The following is a 23523-nucleotide window of genomic DNA, read 5'->3' on the forward strand; positions in this document are numbered from 1 at the left end:
CTACCCCGAAGGGTAGAGAGGTTGTTTCCAGAAGACCCTATATATTTAGGATTTAACTTATATACATTGAAAGTGTACAAATTTTCTTACACTATAATGTATTTTGATCTATTATAGGACATATTTTTTTTCCTTTTTTTAAGGTTACCAATTAATGTTTGTAGAGAGCATCACGTGCAGTTGCCTTAATTTTAAGTAAGAATTTCTTTACACTATGAATATATTTTGACCTACTATATATAAGATTGTTTTCCATTTTTCGAAGGTTATTAATTAATGTTTGTATGGTGCTTTACCTGCAATTTCCTTTTAAGTGACTAAATAGACACTATAAATAATCCCACCCCTCTAAGAGTTTCGTACCCTCAACCTAAGTTTTTTTTTCTTGTTTAAAGTTTCACTTTGAAGAATATAACTTAATGACAATGAGGAGCATTAATGGTGAACGCAGCCTTCTCGTTCTGGTTTTCTTGCTTGTTTCATTCTCTGGTATATATATCACCTCTCTTCTTTCCTTCTCCCTTTCATTGTTCTCTTCTCCTTTTCTTTTTCTTTTTTTTTAAATGCTTTTGGTATTCTTTAATAGAAAAGAAAAGTGGAGTTGGAGAATTCTAGTAGGATCTTCTTTTGGAAGAGAACCTTGGAGCAACGGTAAAGTTGTTTTCGTGTGACCTATAGATTACGGGTTCGAGCCGTGAAAGCAGCCACTAAAGGTTGCATTAGAGTAGGCTGTCTACATCACACCAGGGGCGAAGGCACCTTTTGCTAAGGGTGGTCAATTGGCCACCCATCGTCAAAATATAACGAAAAATTAAACTGTATATAAGTAAAAGAAAATCAGATTTTAGATGTATATAACATATATTGAACACCCTTTGTTAGAAATATTTTTTACTTCTTTCAAGTCTGAACACCCTTGGAAATTTTCTGGCTTTGCCACTGCATCACACCCTTGGGAATGTGGCCCTTTCCCGGACTCTTCCCTTTGTTAGAAATATTTTTTACTTCTCTCAAGTCTGAACACCCTTGGAAATTTTCTGGCTTTGCCACAGCATCACACCCTTGGGAATGTGGCCCTTACTCGGACCCTTCCCCCGACCTTGCATGAATGCGGGATACCTTGTGCACCGAGCTACCCTTGCCCTTCTTTCGGTTAACTTTCTTAGAATTTTTCCTCCTTTGGGATTGACTCCATTACTCTTAAATATCATGAATGTTCAATATTAGATCAAAATCTTGAAGCAAGTGTTCTAATTAATATCTTTTTGATGGTACTGAATGCAGTGATGCAAGTTAACCATGCATTGGAACCAGCTGGGGAAAGTAGTACTACTCAAGAAAGACATGTTGGTGAGTACAGAATAGGGACAACATCATGTTCAAAAGACAACATTACAGTAAACCAAGGTCCCTCAGGGACACTTCCAAATGGCATTCCAACATACACAGTCATCGTCTCGAACGCCTGCATCTTTGAAAGCTGTAGCAGCATCTCCAACATTCATCTGAGCTGTGGCTGGTTCAGTTCAGCAAGACTCATAAATCCTGCAATTTTCAGAAGACTTGGTTATAATGACTGTCTTGTCAATGACGGAAGACCTTTAACATCTGGACAAACAATTACTTTTCAATATGCCAATACCTTCAGTTATCCTCTTGAAGTTTCTTCCGTTACCTGCAACTAAAGATGGTTTTGTAGACAGACGCGGATGTAGAATTTTAGTTCTATGGGTTCGGTATTTAAAGTTATGGGTTCATATCTACTATTTATTGCAATTTTAATAATTTTTTACACATAAATTTACGTTCCGCGTCCCAGTAATTCTATGTTGCATTCGCCCCTGTTTGTAGAATCTATTAGAATGAGTGTATATGCTCGAATAGGGTTAGGTAGATATGGAAATTTTATATTAGTTCATTACAATTTATCTCCAATAGCGTAGTTAGTTGATTGATTTATAGCACATTATCAAGGATATAGAAGTTTCATATAATTGGATTTCAATTGGTCTCTAATTGAAGTGTAGGTTGACTGATTAATTGCAGTGGCTATGCTATGGTTTGCTTTAGCTATTCTGTGTGATGTGTGAACCTAGACTGTTGAATTTTGTACGCTCAATTCTCATCTAATATTAGCCCCCAATAATTACACAAATAGGCGTATGCAGGTTATGCATTGAAACCCAACCATTTTACCCAGTCGACAAGTTTTGAGACGAAAATTATCTCTCAACCCACTTACAATTGGAATAGAATAAAGAAAAATCCAACAAAAGCCACTTACAATTTGAATAGAATAAAAAGATCCAAGAAAATCATATAACGGAAACATCTGTTGATGTTACTTTAAACATATAGGAGATTTGAGATTTATCATATATTTTTTTAAGCAAAAAGTCAGTACGGACATTAGAAGAAATATGGCTACAGAAATATGAAGAAACAAACTATATCGAGTTCCATAAAGTATACAATGAAGATTTCTGTAGCAAACAACCAAAACTGTTCACTTATTTAAATTTAGAGGCAAAATTACATTCAGTACAAACAAAATGTACTTGCTGCAGACTCGCTAAATCTATTTAGCACCAGTAGCTCCTCTATATATCTTCAGGTCCATTGATATCCTGGAAATTGATGTAACAGCATCAAAAAACTGAGTTAAATCTAAATCTGGCAGTTCCATTAGGAGTTTAGATCAACTGTATTACCTTGTTTGCAATCACAGCACCATCTGGAATTTCTAGCTTCACTCCGGATTTGGCAGCAACAGTTACTTTCCCCTGGAAAGTCAGAAGATGTAAGACACTACTAGATTCTGAAACAACACAAACAAAAATAGGATAATATCGTTGATATGTCTTCAACATTTTGTTAATTACCTTCAGAGTAACTCCAGATCCAAACCATACATCACCCGTCACCTTTAAGCTATCTAGCTCAATGATGCTGGGAATAGACTTGAAACGACCTAAGAAGTTGGCCACCTAAGAAGAAAAGAGAGTAACTGCATTCAGCCAAATGTCACATAATTCTACAGCACTAATCTACTTGAGGAGTTGATGTTAACCTTCTTGAATTCAGGTCCCAACTCGATAGCTGGGTTTGATGGATTAGACCTGGCCGGGTTCCGGATGACATAGCCTTCATCAGTCAAGGTGTAAAGATCAGACTGCAAAGACAAAAAGATGAATGAGCACACTACATATCACTTAAGATAATTGGATTGGATATTATCAGAAATCAACACAATCCCAGGTTGCAATTAACCTGGACAAGCAGCAGATCTGAAGTTGCTTTCACCGGAAGGAAACGAGATCGAGGAACATTAACACCAATAGCCCGGTCAAAGAACTGGTTGAATAAAATGGTAATGAGTAATCTTGATAGGGGAAAATATCACCAAGAAAGAGAAACCAAGAATACAAAAAATATCAAGACTTTAAGGTATGAGTTTGGGTATTTAAAGGTACGGAGTTAAGGTTGCATACCTTAATTGCAGCACCAGCAGCAGTTTCAAGTTGAAGAACCTTGACCCCGTCCACTTCCTGACAACAAATATTGGCTACCTCAGGCACTTATACAAAGCGTTGCAACCTTGGACACATGCTAAACAGCAGAAACTGATACCTTAGGGTTGGGAATAATCTCCATCTTGAGTGCATCTGCTTCTACAAGTCTTTTAATAGCATTCAGGTTCACCCACCTGCACAACAGTAAGGATTCAGTCAGCACATGCTTCATTGACAAGGAAGTGCCCAATATAAAGCTTAGAGTAGGCCATAAGACTATTCCGACTTACAAGTTGTTGGTGTTGAAAATTTTAAATTTTTCAATTGACTTGAATTCGTTGACCTGCATCAAGCAAGTGAAAGTTGAACATCAAACTACAGAAGGATCACATACATCTTCGTGTTAAAAGGATAAAACTAAAATTGGGGAAGAAAAAGCAATGCAACCTCAACCTAATCTTGTTGAATAATACCACTAAATATTGATCTAGAAGAATAAATGAACATTTGCAACATGACACTAGCTACATAACGGAGATGTAGATGGATATATACATTTCAATAATAGATTCTAGTCCAATTAGAGAACTGTGGACTAAAAGTAATATATTAGAAACCTAAGTCACTTTCCATTTCCGCCTTTTAATCACTATTACGTGTAAAGCAGCAAAAGGAAAAATGAGGAAGAAACAGAAGATACAACTCACATGTTCATCAGGCACTTGTGCTATTTCCAAAAGCTGCAGCACCACACAAAAGACAAGTTTAATAAGCAATTTGTGCAAAAATAACTCACAGATATGATGCAAAAGTCATGCAAGCAGTGCCACAACTACCCTGAGTCTCTCAGGAAGCGAGAAAATTACAATGAGTGCCAGCACATCTGAAGGACTTTCTATATGCAATTCAAACTGATTTGTTTTTAAAAGATCTCAGCTATGATTAGCTACAGGAGAAGATTGAAATAACTGATTATTTATGATTGGAGGCAGCAAATTATGTTAGTTTAATTAGATGTGTACTTATGGGTACAGCTGAAATCAGCAAGACTAAAGACCAAATTCACCTTCTTAAGTTCAACCTTAAGATTCTTAGCATTAAACCATTGTACTGTTAAAATAATGGGTCCAGATCTACTATTTGTTGCAATTTGTGTATTTTCCATTTAAAAATTTATGTTCTGCATCAAAACTATTGGTCTCCAATGAACCCAATGCCGCAACGCTGCAGCCGTCTCTGCATAGGATTAGTGCCTAACAGCAAGATCCAGCCTCAGAGTTGGCGTGCGCTTTGCCTTGAGTAAGATCTCATACAAGGACATCACCAAACTATATTTAACTTTGCGGTTACTGACTTTTCATGGTGCCATGTCCAATCTTGGGAGGTAGCAATATGAAGGGTTAGGACACAAGGCGTGACCCCAGACCTTCTCCTGTAGACATACTTTAGCTGTTCAAGTGAAGTACACCAGATCTAGGTAGTGTAGTTATACTTGTTTGTAGGTTGTTATCGAAACATCTATGTGCTCCAGATGATAATGGACCGGAATTGCTTCTGAGCTTCAAAGATAAGAATCTAAAACCAAAGATAAATTGCATTACCTGTACTTTTCCTTGATATGAGATTAGGGTGCCACCTTTGACATCAGCTAAAGTTTTTGGTGTAACCTGCAATACTCATCAAGCTGTAACATCGCAGAAACTATATACTATTTTCACCTAGGAAGATGCAGTTCTAAAAGAACAATATCAAGTCAATACCTCCATGCAATACTCGTTCTTGTTTTGGATCAAATGATTTAGGATTTCTGTAATGCAAAATTAAGGAAAAGACAATGCACTTTACATGACAATTGAGAACAGTTTTTCTGAGAAAACCTTTCATGATTGAGATGTCATTAAATACATACAAAAGAACTGTAGCGTAATTAACAATGAAAATTCATAGCAAGGATACTCAAATCAACAATGGCACCCAAGTTATCTGAGTTCGCAACAAAGACATATTCCTTGCCCTGTGGAAGATTGAAAGATATAATAATTAATAGGCAACATTTCAAGCAAACAGTAAATGTAAAAAAGGCCGCCAGAATCCCTGCCATAATCAGAAGGCAATAATTATGAGCACCAAAACCTTTGCTAGTAGTGCATCAAGCTTTCCACTATTCACCAAAGCAGGGAAAACATCACCATGACCTGGAGGGTACCTGTATAGGAGAACAATGTACTTGAGCTAAGTGAATGTAGCCATATCTACAAAAGATAGGGACTAGAAAAGATGGACGAGGAATCATAATTCTTAAAGTCTACTTGACTGGAAACATTAATTGGAGTAAGCAATTCAGCAAGCTAAACCAATGAAACAGCCAGCTTTACCAAACAATTTTGTCTCATAACATAAATTACCTGCATTGCGGTTATCATTCTTGAAGCAGAAAAAATAGTAGAATATATAACCAATGAAACAAGAAATTACATGCAAAGCTAAATGAAGATAAATTTTCATTATAAGTTACAGGTTATTCAGATCAACAGAACAATGAAACCCCAATTGCTAGCAAGAAAAAGAGGAAAATCATAATTTCAATGATTTTGATTTAGATCTAACTATTTTTAAATAAAGTGATTTATATCTGACTTATCTCAGATTAAAGGAAGAGAGGATGAAACTTTATTATTATATAACCCAACAGGGAAAATTTACATGATCCAGAGTGTGAATTAAGATTCAATTTTAAAAGGCCATCATCAGGGAAACCACAACTTAAACTGTCAATTACCATCCATCTTTTCCAGAATTGCCTTTGCATGGAAGTGGGGAGAAATCTTCGGTAACCAAGCGAGGGTACTGGCTCTGTACATATTCAACAGAAAACATTAATTTATCTTTTCAAATCCAAAACTTTTCAAGCGCAGATACAAGCTGGTGGATACTTAACATTAATTCACACTAACCTGATTGAACGTATGAATCTCAATGTTTGAGTTTGCATATTTTTCTACAATCTACATAGAGAATGAAACGGCAAGAAGTCAGCACTTGCGATCAGCCAAACAGGAAAAAAGTTAATCATGGAAGAGTAGACATCAAAGTCAAATATTTCACCTTCAGTGTATCATCATGGGTGTTGAACGAATTCATCAAAAGAAGGGGAACAGTGCATCCATACTTGGCATTGAGGGCCTACAGAGCAAGAGTTAATTGGTGAACAGGCAAAAGTGGAACATCATAATGGATAAAATGATCCATTAAGACACAGGTACCTCAATTTGCTTGACAATCAAGTCGAGGAATGTCAAACCATTACGAACTTCAATAACTGATCTGCATCAAAGAAACACAACCTTCAGATTTCCTGCATCTATGAGCTCGACAATATTGAAACTACAATATTTCTTTTACAAGGAGAACATCAAATCTGTATGCAATTGCAAGTTTCTGAAAGCTAATATTTCTGAAAATGGAATGAAAGCCAGGTCTTCCTAAATTTTAATTTTTTTTCTCTAGCTTCCAGCGGTATAAAATACTTGAAAAGATATACATGGTAAAAGGAGAAACACATTTGCATGGAGTCACATTATTCACAGCATGACAAAGGAGGATAGATCAGAGCCTCCAACAGGGGAGCTGAATGATTGAATAAGATCTAATTACACGCAGTCACAAACCATCTTACTTTTATTGCGACCTGAGTTCTTAACACTTAAAAGGGGGGAATCTTAGTAGTGCAGTTGGTTGGATACCAAAATTTTCACTTGTTGGTGAGGGTTCGATTCCCAATCTTGTAATCCCATCCCCGATTTCCTCTTCCCCTTCCCCTCCCCCCTATATATAGTTAAAGAAATACTTAAAAGGGCATCACAAGCAGCAAATTTGTATAGTAGGTGTGTATATTTTATAGCATTCCAGCTCCGCCAAATTCTAGTGGTAACTAGATCATGTAAGTTTATGGTTGAAGATACCTCGATCAACCAAAAAACACAACTTAAATTACTATCTCATCTGATGACATGATGCATTAAGAAACAGAGTATAAAAGTAAAAATAGATAGTCACTTAAGTATATTGCTTTATAGTCTCCCCAGATGAATGCACTAAAGCAGAGTATCATGTGGTAACATCAACCAGCTCACACGATTCAGAAATTTCTGGGAACCAGACAGATATGTCTATAAAGCAGCATCAGATGAAAAAAGACAGAGAAGGTTGAGTACGGCACTCTGTCTATAAAGCAGCATCAGATGAAAACAGACATAGAAGGTTGAGTACGGCACTCTGTATCCACCAACAGTGTTCACTTTCAAACAATTGTGGTTGTTAAAAGGTGGGTTAACACCAATAAAAAGCAAGCTAAATGAAGTCACGTTTGCAATATATTTTGTTTCCCAATATCATTCTTTTTGTGACGGTGGTGTTCCGGTCAGCTAACGCGCAACTCGACTATTCCACCGGATACCTGCTATCTCCCACCAGCACAGGCACCGAGTAACTCTCTCCACCAAGGCTTATGTAGATGGAAAAAAATTACCTCTTCTGATATTTGAACCTGAGACCTAAAATTGGCTAGAAAAAAGCAGCAAATACATACTTAGGGCCTGTGCATCCCATGGTTGTGCCCAAGCCTCCATTGAGCTTCAGGACAACAAGTTTGTCCAAAAGCTTCTTGGTCTCCGCAGGATCTGCATTGATCAAGATAGTCAAGCACCTCGCCAAAAAACATTCAAATGGATCTAATCTGAAACAATCCATGCACCATGCTCATACTTGCTTATAATGACACGATAGATGACAAAAAGATAAATTTTAGAAAAATACAAATACCTTCAGAAAGAGGTGCTAAATTGTCATAAGGCACCACTATCTCGTCAGTTGGCGTCTGGATCTTACTCCATTCAACGTGCTGCGCTTCTCCACTGCGATTCCGAAATTCCACAACAGATCAACAGTCGATAGCAAAAATAAAACATAAGAAAATCAGAAATGCACAGTGATTCACGTTTTGAAAACTACAAACTAACTTGATCTGCAAAAGCTCGAAAATTGATGCAAATGCTCCAAGGAGAAGAAAAAATCGTTCTATGCCACAAAGCATCAACTGATCCAGAACAATCACAAATTACGTAAATATTCAACATTAAAGGCACATCAAGAAACTGATAAATTACAATTCTAATCACTTTTGAAATGCCATGACAGATCAACAGTCATAAGCAAAAATAAAATCAAAAATGCCAACTGATTCGATTGCAAGCAGTAAACTAACTTGATCTGTGCAAAGCTCAGAAATTTATGTAATTTAGAAGAAAAAATGTACACTTCAAAGCATCAACTGATCCACAACAATCACAAATAGCGTAAATATTAAGATTTCAAAACATCAATGTGATAAATAACAGTTCTCATCACTTATTCTAAATTACCAATTCATGTAAATTTATGCAAATTTTCCACTGAGTACAAAAAAAACATACACTACAAATCATCAACTGATACACAACAATTAGAAATCGCGTAAATATTCAGCATTTAATCACATCAAAAAATCTAATAAAATAACAATTCTAATCACTATTCTTAATTAGTAAATCAGAGTAATAATAACTCCAACTGTACCTTAGATAGCGACCGACAAGGTTAATAAATCCAGATTTCTCATTTTCACTGCCAAAAAAAATCAAAATATCATCAGCATCTGGATCCAGAACAAAATGAAGCAACAAAACTATTAAAAACAATGTAACAACAGCACAGAAATGGAAAATTTGAGAAGAAAAATGAAGAATTAAGTACCTGATTTGGTTAAGGCTGGCGACAGCAGATTTGAGGTTGGAGAGCTTATCGGTATCAACGGGAGAGAGAGTAGCAGTAGCCATAGCTAAGATTGTGTGATCTACGCTGAGAGAGAAAGTGAAAGTTCTCGAAGAGTGTGAATAAGAAGAAAATATACAGAGATAAATAGTGTGTGAAGAGTGAGTGGGAAGAGAGAGGTGTATTTATACGGTGGTGAGAGCCAAAACAGGTGGCACGTAATGAGAGCAAACGTCAAAGGGCAAGAAGAGTAAAAAATTTACGTCAAAATTATGAATTAGTTTATCGTAATTAAGTAATAAACTGAGATAAAAATATATATTAACATTATACTCTAATAATAATAATAATGTATATATAGATATATGTTTCTGTTCATTAAATTGATGTCAATATTGAATGCAATAAGTTTTTATCCAAAAAAGATCAATGAAATTGTAAGACCATAATGGTGAAACTTCGTGACGGACCCAGGATTTTGTGCAAGCGGGTTCAATCTTAAAAGTATATAACTTTAGTCGTAAAATAGTAGTTGTCAAGTGGGTTCAAAGAAATAGTTATACAAAATTTACACAACTTTAATCCTAATTTATACATATACACAGTATTATTTTTTTGTGAAGCGGGTTCAGTTGAACCCGCTAGCCACCACTTGGGTCCGCCACTGGTGAAACTGTATACCATCATTGTACAACAATACAACAATAATAAGCCTAGTAAAATTTTACAAGTGGAGTCTGGGAAGAATAAAATGTATGCGGACTTTATCTCTAACTAATGAAGATAGAGATGTTATTTTCGAAAGACTATCGGCTCAGAAGAAGTAAAAATAAAGCAATAAACAAACAGTAGCAACAACTAGATAATTAGACATGGGCACAAATGTATACGATCAATGTACATATAATGTAATTGTTAATCTGAATTAGTATTTGATTTTGTACATATAATATAAATGTAATATGAAGAAAGCTTGTAAATAAGATATTTTAAATTAAAATTCTTTTGTAAGTTTATATTTTCGGGGTGAGGGAAATGGAGTTTGGTAAGAATATGCGCAGGAATAAACTCGCTTGGTCAGGAATTTTCAAGGGTAGCTGGGTAGGACATGTGATCGTGTTTGTAACGGAGATCTGGAGATTTTATGATGAAGATGTAATGCATTAGTATTATTCTCCTATTTTTAAATTTTTATTACTATTTATTGTTTTTTTTTTTTTGGGAAAATCTCCTCGAAAACCCGCAATCGCTACCATTCGAGTGTGCACTAGGTAACTTGTTCATTGTGCAATGGCTCGCAAACCACACAGAAAATGTAAAATCGCACTAGCCATGCCCAATAGCTCTCAAACTGCACTGAGTAACTTGCTCACTGTGCAATAGCTTGGAAAACACACAAGAAATGTAAACCGCACTGGCCACGCCCAATAGCTCGCAAACCACATAGGAAATGTAAATTGCACTAGCCATGCCTCGGTGCGACCAGCTCTGACTGAGGAAGCTGCTAGTGAGGGGAATCGCTATCATTCGAGTGCAATGACTCGCAAACCACACAGAAAATGTAAATTGCACTAGCCACGCCCAATAGCTCTCAAACTGCACTGGGTAACTTGCTCACTGCGCAGTAGCTCGGAAAACGCACAGGAAATATAAACCGCACTAGTCACGCCCAATAGCTCGCAAACCACACAGGAAATGTAAACTGCACTAGCCACGCCCGGTGCGACGAACTCTGACTGAGAAAGCTACTAGTGAGGGGAATCGATACCAGATCTTCCATGTGGAAAACCACTCACTCAACCAACTCAGCCAATCCTTACGGGCACATAACCTTATTATCTGCAATTGTTAAAATGCCTTTTTCCATAGCTTCTACTCTTTCATATGTCATCAAGAAAAATATTGAGACTATTCTTTCCTTGAACCGAGGGTCTACTGAAAATAGTCTTTCTACCTCATACGATAGGTATAAGTTTTACATACACATTATTCTCTTCAGATTCTACTTATGCAATTAATTACGCTGGCTATATTTTTATTGTTGTTATTTTATTAGGTGACGCATGATTGTCATGCTAGTAGTATTTTTCTTTAACATATTGTCTCGTATTCGAAACTTACTAGTCAACCAATTTAGATTAACATCATGTAGAGACCATTTAAGAAAGGAAAAAAATTCTTTTTTTATCAGAAACCTCAAATTAAAGGTTAGAATGTCAAAAAAGTATGAGTATTTTTAAGCTATTCGTCCTTTTTAATAATAGTAATCGACGTGTAGGTTAAGCATAATTGTGACAAGTTATCACATCTCACTTTTGGATTGCAATTATGCTGTTCGGAAAGGTGACATGGACCAACTTTCAGGGATAAGAAACATATTACTTTTGTTTAGACATTTGTTAAATATATTAAAATATTTTTTGTAAAATCTTTGCAATTCTTGTAAGGTGCGTGATGATGTTAAAAAGGGTGAAAATGACACCAAATATTTATTTTTAAGTATGTTATTTGAAATATATTCATATTTTATAATATATTTAAAGATTAGCTAATTTCACTCAACTTCAGAGCACAACGTCTTAGAGTTTAAACATCAAAATTCAAATTTCAGAACATTGTGTTTTAAAGTTCGAAAATTGTGTCCTGAAGCTCGAATCTTATTTTCTAGAATTTTAAATTAGTAGTTCAGAAAGTCAGGACACTGTTAGTCCTGAATTTCAAATTAGCAGCTCAAAAATTCAGGACAATAAGTCCTGAAATTTCAAATTCAAGATACTTAGTCCTGAAATTTGGATGAACTGGTTAATCTTTAAATGCAATACAAATTGTAAATATATTTTATATAGCGAGCTTAAAAGTGACTATGCTGCACCAACCACTTAAAAAGGAGAGTTAGCCTAGTTCGTATATGAAGCATTAATGTGGATTTGTTAACTTAAAATTAATACAGTTTACATGCTTTAATAGGTGAAAATGATCTAATGGTGTAAAATTTTCTTAAAGTGACAATAAAATTTGTAATCTTAAAAATAAGATATATGTAGTAGGAACTAATGAGGGAATGTTTTATCTCCTTATGTATTTAATCTTTTGGTATTATCATATAATTAGTAACTGTTCATGCCAAGTTACACATTTCTCAAAGGTTTGTTTAAGATAACATGAAAATCTACTCTGAATTAGAATATTTACTTAAATATAAGAGAAAATTTTGGAAAAAAGAAAGGAAAGCGTAGAGGCAGAGCCACTATTAAAGTTACCTGTTCGATAGAACCTAGTGTTTTGACTCAAATCCTACAATTATATTTAGAATTTCTTTTTATATATATAAAATATTTATCCAGAACTCAATAAGCAAAAATGATTGTGATCTAGAACCTATAAACTAAAATTCCTGATTCCGTCTATGAGTCAACGAGCTTTAAAAGATCATGGGCGAATCTAGAGCAAACGTTACCGGTTTCCGTGAACCCAATAATTTTTGCATAGACCATGTATTTGTACTAAAAAAATCATTAAAAGTATAAGAATATTTAGCTTGGAACCCAATTCATTAGTCCAGTTATCATATAGATTGACTTGAGATTATTATAGAAACTCATATTAAAATTTTTGATCGGCCTCTATAAAAAATAATATATGCAAAGGAAGAGAACACAATAATAGCAAAAGCAAGGATTTTTGAAATATTAGGAAGCAAAAGATAAGAGTTGATAATTTTAAAAACACTAGGATAACATACGTTTCATGTGGTTGGGAAAAGTTTTGATAGCTAACAAGTAACGAAAATGAAAAAGACAAATCTATCTTAGTTGCTGTCAATAAAAGATTTGTCTAATTTTAATAAATCCTTTGAACTTGACAACAACGTTGTTACTGGCTGTTGCTAGATTCTCTAAAGAATTTCAGTTACTTAGATTTTGAGGTTGGCCAATTAAGTTGAGACTTTTGGTTCAATCTTTTCTAGAAAGTATAACTAAAGTATTGTTTTTGTATTTACTTTATATATGCATAAAACATTATAATTTCTGTAGTTTACGATCATTCATTTCAAAATTCAAACCTCGCACTAAAGATTCAGGAAATTACGGTCAATGACCTTAAAATGGATGGTCTTAATTTTTTGATTCCTGCTTGTTGTCCATAGGTAAGCAACGGACAACAGAGAAATACTTGTTAAACTTGAAGTTTTACCTATGGGACAAGCAGGATCAAAAAATCAAGAATGACACCCAAAGTGTTCTATTTGTGCAAATCACCCCCACAAATTGAAATTATAGTCTAATGGCTGTTGTTGTTGCGGACCTAAATAAATTTGTTTAAAAAAGAAAAATTATATCACTTTAATGTGGCTTCGAATCCAAACAAAAACCATTATCTCTTCTGAATTGGCTGGTATTGTGCATCTAAACATGATTGGGCTATAGCTTATAGTATCAACAACAACAACAACAACAACAACCCAGTATAATCTCACTTAGTGGGGTCTGGGGAGGGTAGTGTGTACGCAGACCTTACCCCTACCCTAGAGTAGAGAGACTGTTTCCAAATAGACCCCCGGCATCCTTCCCTCCAAGAACCTCCCACCTTGCTCTTGGGGAGACTCGAACTCACAACCTCTCGGTTGAAAGTGGGGGTTGCTTACCCCTCTTGTCGAAAGTGTATTTCAACTCAAACGGGCAAAGCCCAAAGAGTGTTGGGCCGGAATCAAGTTAAAACCAACTTTCTTGTGGGCTTATTTGTAACACAAGTACACAAAGGTGTACTACTATAATTTGATTGATTCCAGGTGAGTTGGTTTTGACTTTTGAGATAAGGTCCACAATCAAATTTTGGAGAATCCTCTGACAACATTTTTGGAGGATCCGAACAACGTAGTTTCAAATAATCATTTACTGATTTATGACAGCTTTCGCCTTTTCCAAGGCAACCTTCCCTTTCCCTCTAATAAGCAAAATGATGCAACTTTACAACTCTCAATCCATATCAAAAGAACACAAAAGAAATCGGTAAAGGAGGAGACCCTTTATCATAGGCCATAGCAATATCTAATAGATGCCATCTACTTTCTACAAAGAGAGACTATGTCCAAATGATAAGAAGAATTGGATACTAGAGAAAAAACATACACAAAGTTCATATGAAGGAATCCAATACTCTTGGCAGTGGACTCAAAAATATTGATTCAGCTAAAAATGAAAACCAAAATTGCCTCTCGTACTGTACATTTTATCCATTTAATTCTTGATATGTGAACAGAATGTCGGTGGCTGCTTGAAGCCAGATATGTCAAACAACTCCATGAACCTCAGATCTGATACTCTAGCTTTCTCAGCAGCATATCTTTGGTACTCATCAAAAATTGAAGTAAGGCACCACTTCTGTAATTTTCTGAGGCACCCCACAAGACAACCGGTTCGGTGCTGCATAATATACCACAGGATGACAGAAATGGAGGTCAGAGGAATGTTGTGTGATTATTTATATAAGAAAGCTAGAAATTTTAAACAAAGAGAAATGAAGGAATACCTTTCCTCTTTTGCAGTGAATTAACAGAGGGCGGTTCTTTTCATCTACAGAAAGAATCCAGTGAAATTGTAATACACAAATTAGTTATCAAAACTAGTGGACAGAAACCTAAAGCAAGAGAGAAAATAAAATGCAACCTTTCAAACTTACCAAGGACAACCCTCAAAGCTTCTCTTATTGTTTCCTCTGGGATGTTGACCAATGGTGGCTCCTGCATGAGAAATAGTCAAGTACTTATCCACATGAAATTTTTTGCTTCGTATCAACAACTAGAAAGAAATAACTTAACATTCACATACACGGCTTGCATAATCATATGCAAATTCTAAAATGTCTGCAAACAAGACATAGCACAATGTTCATATATGCTGCTACTAATGTTTTTAGTACGTGTACCTTCCGGTATAGACTGCGACCATAACAATACTCCGTCAAAATTCCAAACCATCTCCATAATGGATATATATCTTTTCACTTAACCAAGAGCTTCAAATATCCAGATAAGTTGTGGTATAGTTGTTACAGGACAAGAATAGACAAGGACGTTTAACTACTCGAAGCCTCAGTTTAGGAGACAGAGATAGACCAAAAAGGGTAGAGTAGCTTTGTCCAGCATTCAGACAGCAGAGAGAACTCATAGCTAGCATATGATAATTAAAAACCAAAAGCATAGAAGAGGGTATGACAAATACGAAAGATTTCAAGTTTGATAGGCAACGATTCAACTTCCTCTAAGGCTACTCAAGATAAGAAGGTAATAAAAGAAAAACAGTCATAACACATAAGACTTGATTAGGAGATATATGTCAAATAACATTATAGATATTTTTTTTTTGTCGTATCTATCATTATAGATATGACAAACTAACAGTAATAAACTTGAGAACCCTACAGAATCGTCCTTTTTTCTCCTCAGTCAATCATCTAGTTATCTTCCTGTTTAACAATCCAATTAGTTGGGATAAGAAAATTTTGGAGAGTCCTACAGCTAATATGACCTGCTACTGGTGAATTCGAAAAGAACACAATCACATATTGTATATTGCTAGTGGATGAATTTCTTTCTCTACTACGCAACAGTTGAAGATTTTCTCCAAGGAAGTGCAAAGCTCCAACAGGACAACTACTACAATAAACACCTAATCTCACTTAGAATTGGACAATTTTTCTTGAGTATTATGGGAATCCACAAGAAACTCCCTACCTCCTCTCTTGAGTTAGGAATTATTTTGGTTGCAGCATTACCTGTATTGTAATATTACCGGAACCAGGGCAATATTTCACAAACTGAAGAGCTAAAGCCAATCATAGTATAATTCAATTGACTTTTGTAATTCCCTTGATACAATTACGCATTATGGCTAGGTTCATGCATCAAGAACAGAGGAAAGCTAAAATCTAGTGAAAAAATATAAGGAAAACAAAATAAGTGCTAAGAATGATCAAGTAGCACTAGTTGCAGCGGGCCCTTATGAAGTATGAACTGCGATGAGTAATGGTGAGTGGTAGTTGAGAAGAAAGCAGTAGTAGGAAGTTGTAGCTATACTCGCATTTTGTTGTAAAAGCAGAGTGCAATTTAAGAGGAGAGGAATTTTAAGTAACTAGATCCTTGAGAGAAACATAGAATAAAAAATACAACATGAAGCTACAGGTGAAAAGCTTCTGTGGTGAAAGACTTTAAACATATTATAGGTTTCGAGCTATCTGAAAAAACAGACACATCACATACTGTTGTGTTCTTTACTCCTATCACATACAACTAACTCAACTCCTATTTGATGAATATAAAACGTGAAAAACCTGCAGTTTAAAACAAGAACAGATTTGGGCCATGCAACCTCAAGTACAAGTGAAAGACTTTGGCGTGACCTGTACTAGTTTTTTGAAGTCTGAGCCACAAAAGCCAAATATCTAGTTCATTTGCACGAAAGCTAACAGAAAAACCAAGGGTCAATTCGGTGACTACTCCAACGGACTGCTAAATGACTAATATTCTAGACCACACAAGTTTATAACCTTGTCTCCTACAAACTAATACCACAAAACATTTTGACTTTGTTCCTTGAAGAAAAATGCATCCTAATGCCAGTTTAGCCAGAAAATTATGAATTAATCTCTTTCATGCTATACAAATCAGTTAAATTCACACATTCGAACAATTAAGGATGATAACAAACAGATTGAGTATATATCCAATGCCTATAAATAGACTTCGTCTTGATAAGCAGCTAACTAACCCCCACTTTTACTTTCTGTTATAGCTCCAAAACAAGTCACTTAGCTAATTAGAGAGCAAAAACAATGTGTTATCACCAACAGCCGATATCACATAAAGAAAAAGAGTGAATTGATTATTTTTAGTATAAACTTAAACAAGTCTTTCTGTTAATGCTTACAACTTGTATAAATTGTTGGGATAGTTCGAAGAGGACTGCATATAAGCTAATTATACACTACGTATGTAACTTATTTTAATGACGGTGGTGTTCAGGTCAGCTTGAACTCATCTTGACTATTCCATTGAGTACCTGTTACCTCCGACCAGCATAGCTACTGGAGTATTATGTTTGTATTTTTGAAACACCAACTCGGCGTGATATTTCCAATATTTATTTAGTCCACGCAAAAAAATGAATTACAACAGTTTCATGCACTGATATATCAGATAATGATCACATAGCTTTTAACATCAACCACAACTCTCATATCCTACCTTGGATCCTTCAATGGCAAATTGAAAAAGCCGTATTCCGTTCGCATTTAAAAACTCTACATTCGCTTCAGGATATGGCTCAGGACACAAATATCTACACACAAAATATTCAAACAAAAAGAAAAATCAACAACAATAACATCGTTAAAATAAATTTTAAAAAAACGATACTTTAAGTAACAAACACATGAATGAATGAACGAACGAACGAACGAACTAACATGATAGAGCGAAGGCCTAGGGTTTGCAAAAAGGAGAAGTTAGCAGTATCAGGGAAACCAGACCGAAAAACACCGTAATCAACCATAGAGAAATTGAGAGGCGGAACGAGTAGTCCTTCAGCGGCGTCGATTGCCGGAGAAAAATACTCCGGCGAAACGCCGGCGCCGCCGTCGGAGTTTTCAATACGGTGACACGTGGACCGATCGTCGCCGTTTTCCAATCGCATTGCTCTGCGGTGGCGCCAAGTCAATGACAGAGATTACGTATTTGATTAGGAAATTGAAAAAAGTATTAAAGAGAGTTTGAATGTGAATTTTATTGTATTTATAAGGTGAGTGAATTTCAGTAGTGTAATTGGATTTGGTTTGATTCCTTGGAATCTTAAGGAATATTTTAGATTCCTTACATTTTATTTCTTTCAAGCGCTTACGAAAAATGATATTTTATTTCGTTTATTATTCACTTAAGAAGGTCCGAAGTTCTTGCAGGTAAGGATGTCGGGGGTCTATTTGGAAACAGTCTCTCTACCCTATGGTAGGGATAAGGTCTGCGTACACACTACCCTCCCCAGACCTCACTAAGTGGGATTATAGTAGGTTGTTGTTGTTGTTGTTGTTGTATTCACTTCAGAAGCGATGCCAAGATTTAAAGTTTTGGAATTCAGGATTTTTTTTAGTCCTTTTTTAATTTACTGGGGTTATAAATTAATAATTTATACGTTATTTGATGAATTTCTTTAAACAAATAAGTTTGAATTAAAGTTATTGAATTCGATCGAACCTGTAAACTATATCCTAACTCCGTCCTTGATTCACTTCATCTCAAGTTTAACACCATATATTAATTTTTTATACTCCACAACAACAAATCCAATAGTTTCCCACAAGAATTATTTGTACTCATTACATTATGTTATTACTTTTAATATAATATTTATTTTGATTAATAGTTTATTTTATTATATCATATTATCAAAAAAATTGATGTGTAACAATGAAAAAGTATAACAAACAATTTGGTCTTTGTGGGTTGTTATCTTGTTTTCCTTTTCATAAATATCTCGATGCACTAAGCTTCTGGTATGCGTGGAGTCTGGGGAAGGATCAGATTACAAGGCTCTATTATACACAATCTTACTGTAAAAAAATTTCACGATTCGAACATGTGACCTGCTGGTCATGTAACAATAACTTTACTAATTACGCAAGACTTCATTTCTAAGAATTTTCCATTTTGAAATTATAAGGCCTTCTCATGTTTTGTTTGAAGAAAACTTATAATATAAGTAGATGATTATGAAAATAATTTGATTTGGCCTATGACCATAATATATCATGAAATAAGGCATCCTCATTAACTTTAGATTTATGGCTTCAAATTCAAATAAACATAATTGCAAGTTAGTTGTTTGATATATAAGGTAACTCCTACCTAACACATCTAGAAGTGACTAATCTGATTAAATTAGTTGTTTAACTGTTTATGGATCAAAATAGAGTAATATTAAAACTAAGTTGAGGTGATGAGTAAGAGAAGCCAAGTGGGAATTTGGTATGTGATAAGGTGTCCATAGTGTAAAGTCCTTTTTGGACAGTTAAAGTTACTGTATCTGTGGTTAGAGATAAATGAGAAAAATATTGGGCACTACTACTTTAAGATGGGCAAGAAAACAAAAGCTTCGAAAGGGACTTTTGTAAAATAATGCACTCAACCAATTTTATTACGTATCGAGACCAAATTGGAAACCATTGGCATTCAGTCATAGGGCAGGGCAGGGCAGGGCAGTCCATTGTACAAAGTATTCCATGTTGAAACAGAGCTTGAGGAAGAGTTGTGATGTAGACAGTCTACCATAATATAAGTACTAGTAATTGTTTTCATGACTCGAACTCGTGACCCTATAGATCACACAGAAACAACTTTACCATTGCTCCAAAACTCTCCTTCCATTCAGTTATAGAGGGAAGTGTTGGAAAAAATTGGTTATGGAGAATAGGATTTATCAAAGCTTGAGGCATGTCAAGGATATTGTTCTTAAGGATATTTCGCCCACACAGTGATAAATAAAATTAGGTGTATCACCCAGGATTTAACAAGCTCTTCCAGTTATTAAACATGGAACAAAACTAGTAGAAAACTCAAGAAAGAAACCAACATATAGGAGGAAAAGATGATTCAGAAAGTAATATTAGAAAGTGTGTCTTTAGCTCTCCAAAGACCATGTTTATATAAGCATTGCTCCAATGGCTAGATAACGGCTAGTTTGACTCTATTAATTATAAAATAACTTACTAAATAATAAGTAGATGTAAATAATACTAAGAAGAGAAAAGATTTTCTAAGTCATGATGAACATTATCTTTTGAGATATCAATAATTTTCCAACAGGCAGTCCAGTGCACTAAGCTCCGGCTATGCGCGGAGTCCTAGGAAGGGCCGGACCACAAGGGTCTATTGTACGCAAATTTATCATATATTTCTACAAGAGGTTATTTCCACGACTTGAACCTGTGACCTCCTGGTCACATGGCAACAATTTTACTAGCTACGGCAAGGCTCTTCCATTCAGTTATAAGAATCTAACTGTATTGGTGGTAAAAAAAGCTACACGTGGAATATTATACTGCTGACATGGCATAACACGTAAGAGCAATGATATAGCAACACGTGGCAGTCTTATTTGATAGAATAAGAAAAGGCACGGGAGGGAAATAGTACCGAACCTAACAGCTGGCAAAGATTGAATTAAGACAGTAAAAAGGGAAGATTCATGAATCTTCAATTAATGAGGAGGGAAATCAAAATTGTTATAGAATCTCGTGGACAATTACAATTACCAATTATAACGGATCATTAATGTAATTAATGATCGTAATGATTTAGCATAAATGGAAAGAAACGAAACGTTATATGTGTAAACCTCTATATAAGGGGAGAGAATTTCACTTGTAAAGACATCTGAGATAATATTGGAATATATTCACTTTACTTTTATGCTTTTTCTTGATATTAACTTTGCAATCAATTATTTTTTTATTTATTCTTGTTCTTTTCCTTCGATGTCATTGAGAAAGTGAGCAAAAACTTGGTTATCAGAAGCCCATTGTCTTCTAAAATTAGTCTTTGACCGAAAGATATATTTTTGGTTAACAAATTAGTTCCGTTAGCGGGAATCTGATAATCTTTTCACTTTCCAAATTTATTTTTCTGCCAAACAGCCATGTCGACTGCCAATGACAACAACCAACAAAACCAACTGAACCAGTAGAATCAACAAAAGGGTGAACCAATCCTTTCACCCCAAAATTTACCCCCAGCACTCTCGAGAGGGGTTACCTCAAAGATCAACATCACATACGAATAATCAACAAGGGGAAATCAAACTGCTGAAGATGCATTGAAACAGCTAATTGCAGAGCACATCAACAATGTCATTCAAGCTTTCGTTAGTGGATTACCAACTGTACCACCAACTCTACCTCCAAACAACACTGCAACCATAGAAAACCATGCTCGGGACTTGATGATTCAGGCAGCGGAGGAACTCCCAGTGAATCTCGCGATGGAATGTCAGGTACCCCAAATAATTCTGATTTACAAATTTTAGTACTAACTTTGCAGAAGTAACTCATGATCTCATAGAACAAATATCTGGTGTGCCACCCGTGATTAAAGGAGTGAATATTGATAAATATTCACAACAGCCCGGGAAGCCTAGTGTCGCTCCCTTGCCACTTCCAAAAAAGTTTAAGATGCCCGATATTTCGAAGTATGATAGAACAACTGACCCACGAGATCATGTAACTGCATTTACAACTGGCGTGAAAGGCAACGATTTAACCAAGCAAGAAATTGAGTCGGTGCTGGTCAAAAAAATTGGCGAAACACTCACAAAAGGAGCACTGACATGGTATTCTCTTTTACTGGAAAATTCTATTGATTCTTTTGCTGAGCTTGCAGATTCATTTATAAAAACGCACTCGGGAGCTGAAAAAGTTGAAAAGAGGATGGAAGATGTCTTCAAAATAAAACAAGGAGATACAGAGCTACTTGGGGAATTTGTGGATAGATTTCAACGTGAAAGAATGATGTTACCGCGTGTACCGTATAATTGAGCGGCCATGGCATTTGCAAGTAACTTAAATGAAAAAAGCTCAGAAGCCACGAGGAGACTCGAGGAAAGCTTACGAGAATTCCCTGCTACAACTTGGAATGATGTTTACAAGAGGTATAGCACGAAGCTGCTGATAGAGGAAGATACTATCACTCAGTCACGGGGAGATGAAAGAGCAAGTTTGAGGCAACCAAAAACTGAAAAGAGGTCCAGTAAGAATATGTACGAACCTTACATGGGACCAGCAGGACGGGATTCATGTTCTAAATAAGAAAACACGAGGAATGGTTCTAGATCAAGAGACAGAGATGCAGGTTCATCATCCAAGTTTGGAAAATAGTGAGATACGCTGGATAGCAATGTTAATACTAAGGAAAAAATTGGTGATTACAGTTTCAATGTTAGCATTTTTGAGTTGGTAGCTGTTTTAAGAAGTATAGGAGATAAGGTGCGGTGGCTAAAAGAAATGAGATCGAACCCTAACAGAAGAAATCCCGATTTCTGGTGCGAGTTTCATAGTGACCACGGTCATAAAATAGCAGATTGCATATTGCTACAAGGTGAGATAGAGCATTTGTTAAAACAATGTTATTTAACCGATTTGTTTAGTGAGAAGGGTAAGCATACGTATATGAAGAATAGACAAGAGCCACCAAAACCTCCGTCACCAAAAAGAACGGTTAATGTGATAAGCGGAGGAGAGGAGGTCAATGGTGTGACATATACGACTTCAAAAAAGACATCAAAAGTCACAATTACCCACAGAAAACGAGTTCGCCAAGTTTTAGAAAATGACAGCCTAATGTTTGATGATGCAGACGTAGATGACGTGATGATCCCTTATAATGATGCACTGTTAATATCTTTACTTGTACATGATACTAATGTGAAACGAGTTTTGCTGATCCAGGTAGCTCTGTAAATAACATTCTTTTAAGAGCGGTAAACGAGATGCAAGCTAATGACAAAATAGTGCCCAAAACACGTACTTTATCTGGATTTGACAATTCAAGCGTTGTTACAAAAGGGGAAATAATGCTCACCACATTCGTAGAAGGAGTTGTCAAAGATACAAAATTTCAAGTGACAGATACGGACATGGCATATAATATGATTCTCGGCAGATCCTGGATTAATGATATGGATGTTGTTCCGTCTACTTTACATCAGGTTATTAAGTTCCCTTCACACTAGGGATTTAGACAAATCCGTGGTGATCAACAGACTTCTAGAAATATCAATTCAGTGGTAGATTTAAGCATAAAGAATGATGTTACAGATAAAAAAATAGCAATTATAGAATTTAGTTGAGGATTTAGCAACACAAACCTCAACTAGGGATGGGCAAACGGATGTAGATTCAAGGCCTGGAATCATTTAAGAGCCAGAAGAGAATGAAAACATCAAAACAACAATTGAAAGAACTCGAAGTAATGGTGTTGTTTATATATTGGCCGAATAGAAAAGTTTACATCGGAACCAACCTGAGCACAGAAATAAAAGGTAAGTTAATTGAATTCTTAAAAGCTAACACAGATTGCTTTGCTTGGTCACATTCTGATATGACATGTATACCACCGGAGGTGATGCCCCATAAGTTAAATGAAGATCTAACATATCCACCT

The 23523-nt window shown here is 35.6% G+C and overlaps 3 protein-coding genes across 3 annotated transcripts; 1 reads left to right on the top strand and 2 right to left on the bottom strand.

Annotated features, from left to right (window-relative positions):
• The first annotated feature begins 425 nt into the window (after positions 1–425).
• LOC142168373 (TPD1 protein homolog 1-like) lies at positions 426–1685 on the top strand. The gene is made up of 2 exons (XM_075229054.1): positions 426–489; positions 1285–1685. Exons 1-2 carry the CDS (start codon positions 426–428, stop codon positions 1683–1685), a joined length of 465 nt encoding a protein of 154 aa, XP_075085155.1.
• Positions 1686–2362: 677 nt separating this feature from the next.
• LOC107821280 (UTP--glucose-1-phosphate uridylyltransferase) lies at positions 2363–9486 on the bottom strand. The gene is made up of 21 exons (XM_016647710.2): positions 9303–9486; positions 9126–9173; positions 8334–8425; positions 8101–8191; positions 6776–6836; positions 6618–6695; positions 6467–6517; positions 6292–6365; positions 5646–5718; positions 5469–5526; positions 5273–5319; positions 5114–5179; positions 4220–4252; positions 3803–3855; positions 3631–3706; positions 3492–3548; positions 3271–3354; positions 3071–3172; positions 2883–2987; positions 2712–2783; positions 2363–2627 (listed from the first exon to the last, which is right to left on the bottom strand). Exons 1-21 carry the CDS (start codon positions 9383–9385, stop codon positions 2601–2603), a joined length of 1431 nt encoding a protein of 476 aa, XP_016503196.1. The 5' UTR covers positions 9386–9486; the 3' UTR covers positions 2363–2600.
• A 4917-nt stretch (positions 9487–14403) lies between these two features.
• On the bottom strand, positions 14404–18112 carry LOC107821281 (inositol diphosphatase DSP1). The gene is made up of 5 exons (XM_075228562.1): positions 17784–18112; positions 17563–17656; positions 15000–15060; positions 14850–14893; positions 14404–14743 (listed from the first exon to the last, which is right to left on the bottom strand). Exons 1-5 carry the CDS (start codon positions 18008–18010, stop codon positions 14558–14560), a joined length of 612 nt encoding a protein of 203 aa, XP_075084663.1. The 5' UTR covers positions 18011–18112; the 3' UTR covers positions 14404–14557.
• Positions 18113–23523: the final 5411 nt, after the last annotated feature.

The sequence above is a fragment of the Nicotiana tabacum genome, chromosome 13 (assembly GCF_000715075.1).
Source record: "Nicotiana tabacum cultivar K326 chromosome 13, ASM71507v2, whole genome shotgun sequence".
Taxonomy (NCBI): domain Eukaryota; kingdom Viridiplantae; phylum Streptophyta; class Magnoliopsida; order Solanales; family Solanaceae; genus Nicotiana; species Nicotiana tabacum.

Bases quoted from the DNA above. Each gene is read 5' to 3' on its own strand.
- LOC142168373 (XM_075229054.1), top strand. From the start codon at position 426: ATGAGGAGCATTAATGGTGAACGCAGCCTTCTCGTTCTGGTTTTCTTG. The intron at 490-1,284 runs GTATATATATCA...TACTGAATGCAG, and splicing joins CTTGCTTGTTTCATTCTCTG to TGATGCAAGTTAACCATGCA.
- LOC107821280 (XM_016647710.2), bottom strand. From the start codon at position 9,385: ATGGCTACTGCTACTCTCTCTCCCGTTGATACCGATAAGCTCTCCAAC. The intron at 6,696-6,775 runs GTACCTGTGTCT...CTTGCTCTGTAG, and splicing joins TGATTGTCAAGCAAATTGAG to GCCCTCAATGCCAAGTATGG. The intron at 2,628-2,711 runs GTAATACAGTTG...ATCAATTTCCAG, and splicing joins GTGCTGTGATTGCAAACAAG to GATATCAATGGACCTGAAGA.
- LOC107821281 (XM_075228562.1), bottom strand. From the start codon at position 18,010: ATGCGATTGGAAAACGGCGACGATCGGTCCACGTGTCACCGTATTGAA. The intron at 17,657-17,783 runs GTTAGTTCGTTC...TTTTGTGTGTAG, and splicing joins CTAGGCCTTCGCTCTATCAT to ATATTTGTGTCCTGAGCCAT. The intron at 14,894-14,999 runs GTAAGTTTGAAA...TTCTTTCTGTAG, and splicing joins AGCTTTGAGGGTTGTCCTTG to ATGAAAAGAACCGCCCTCTG.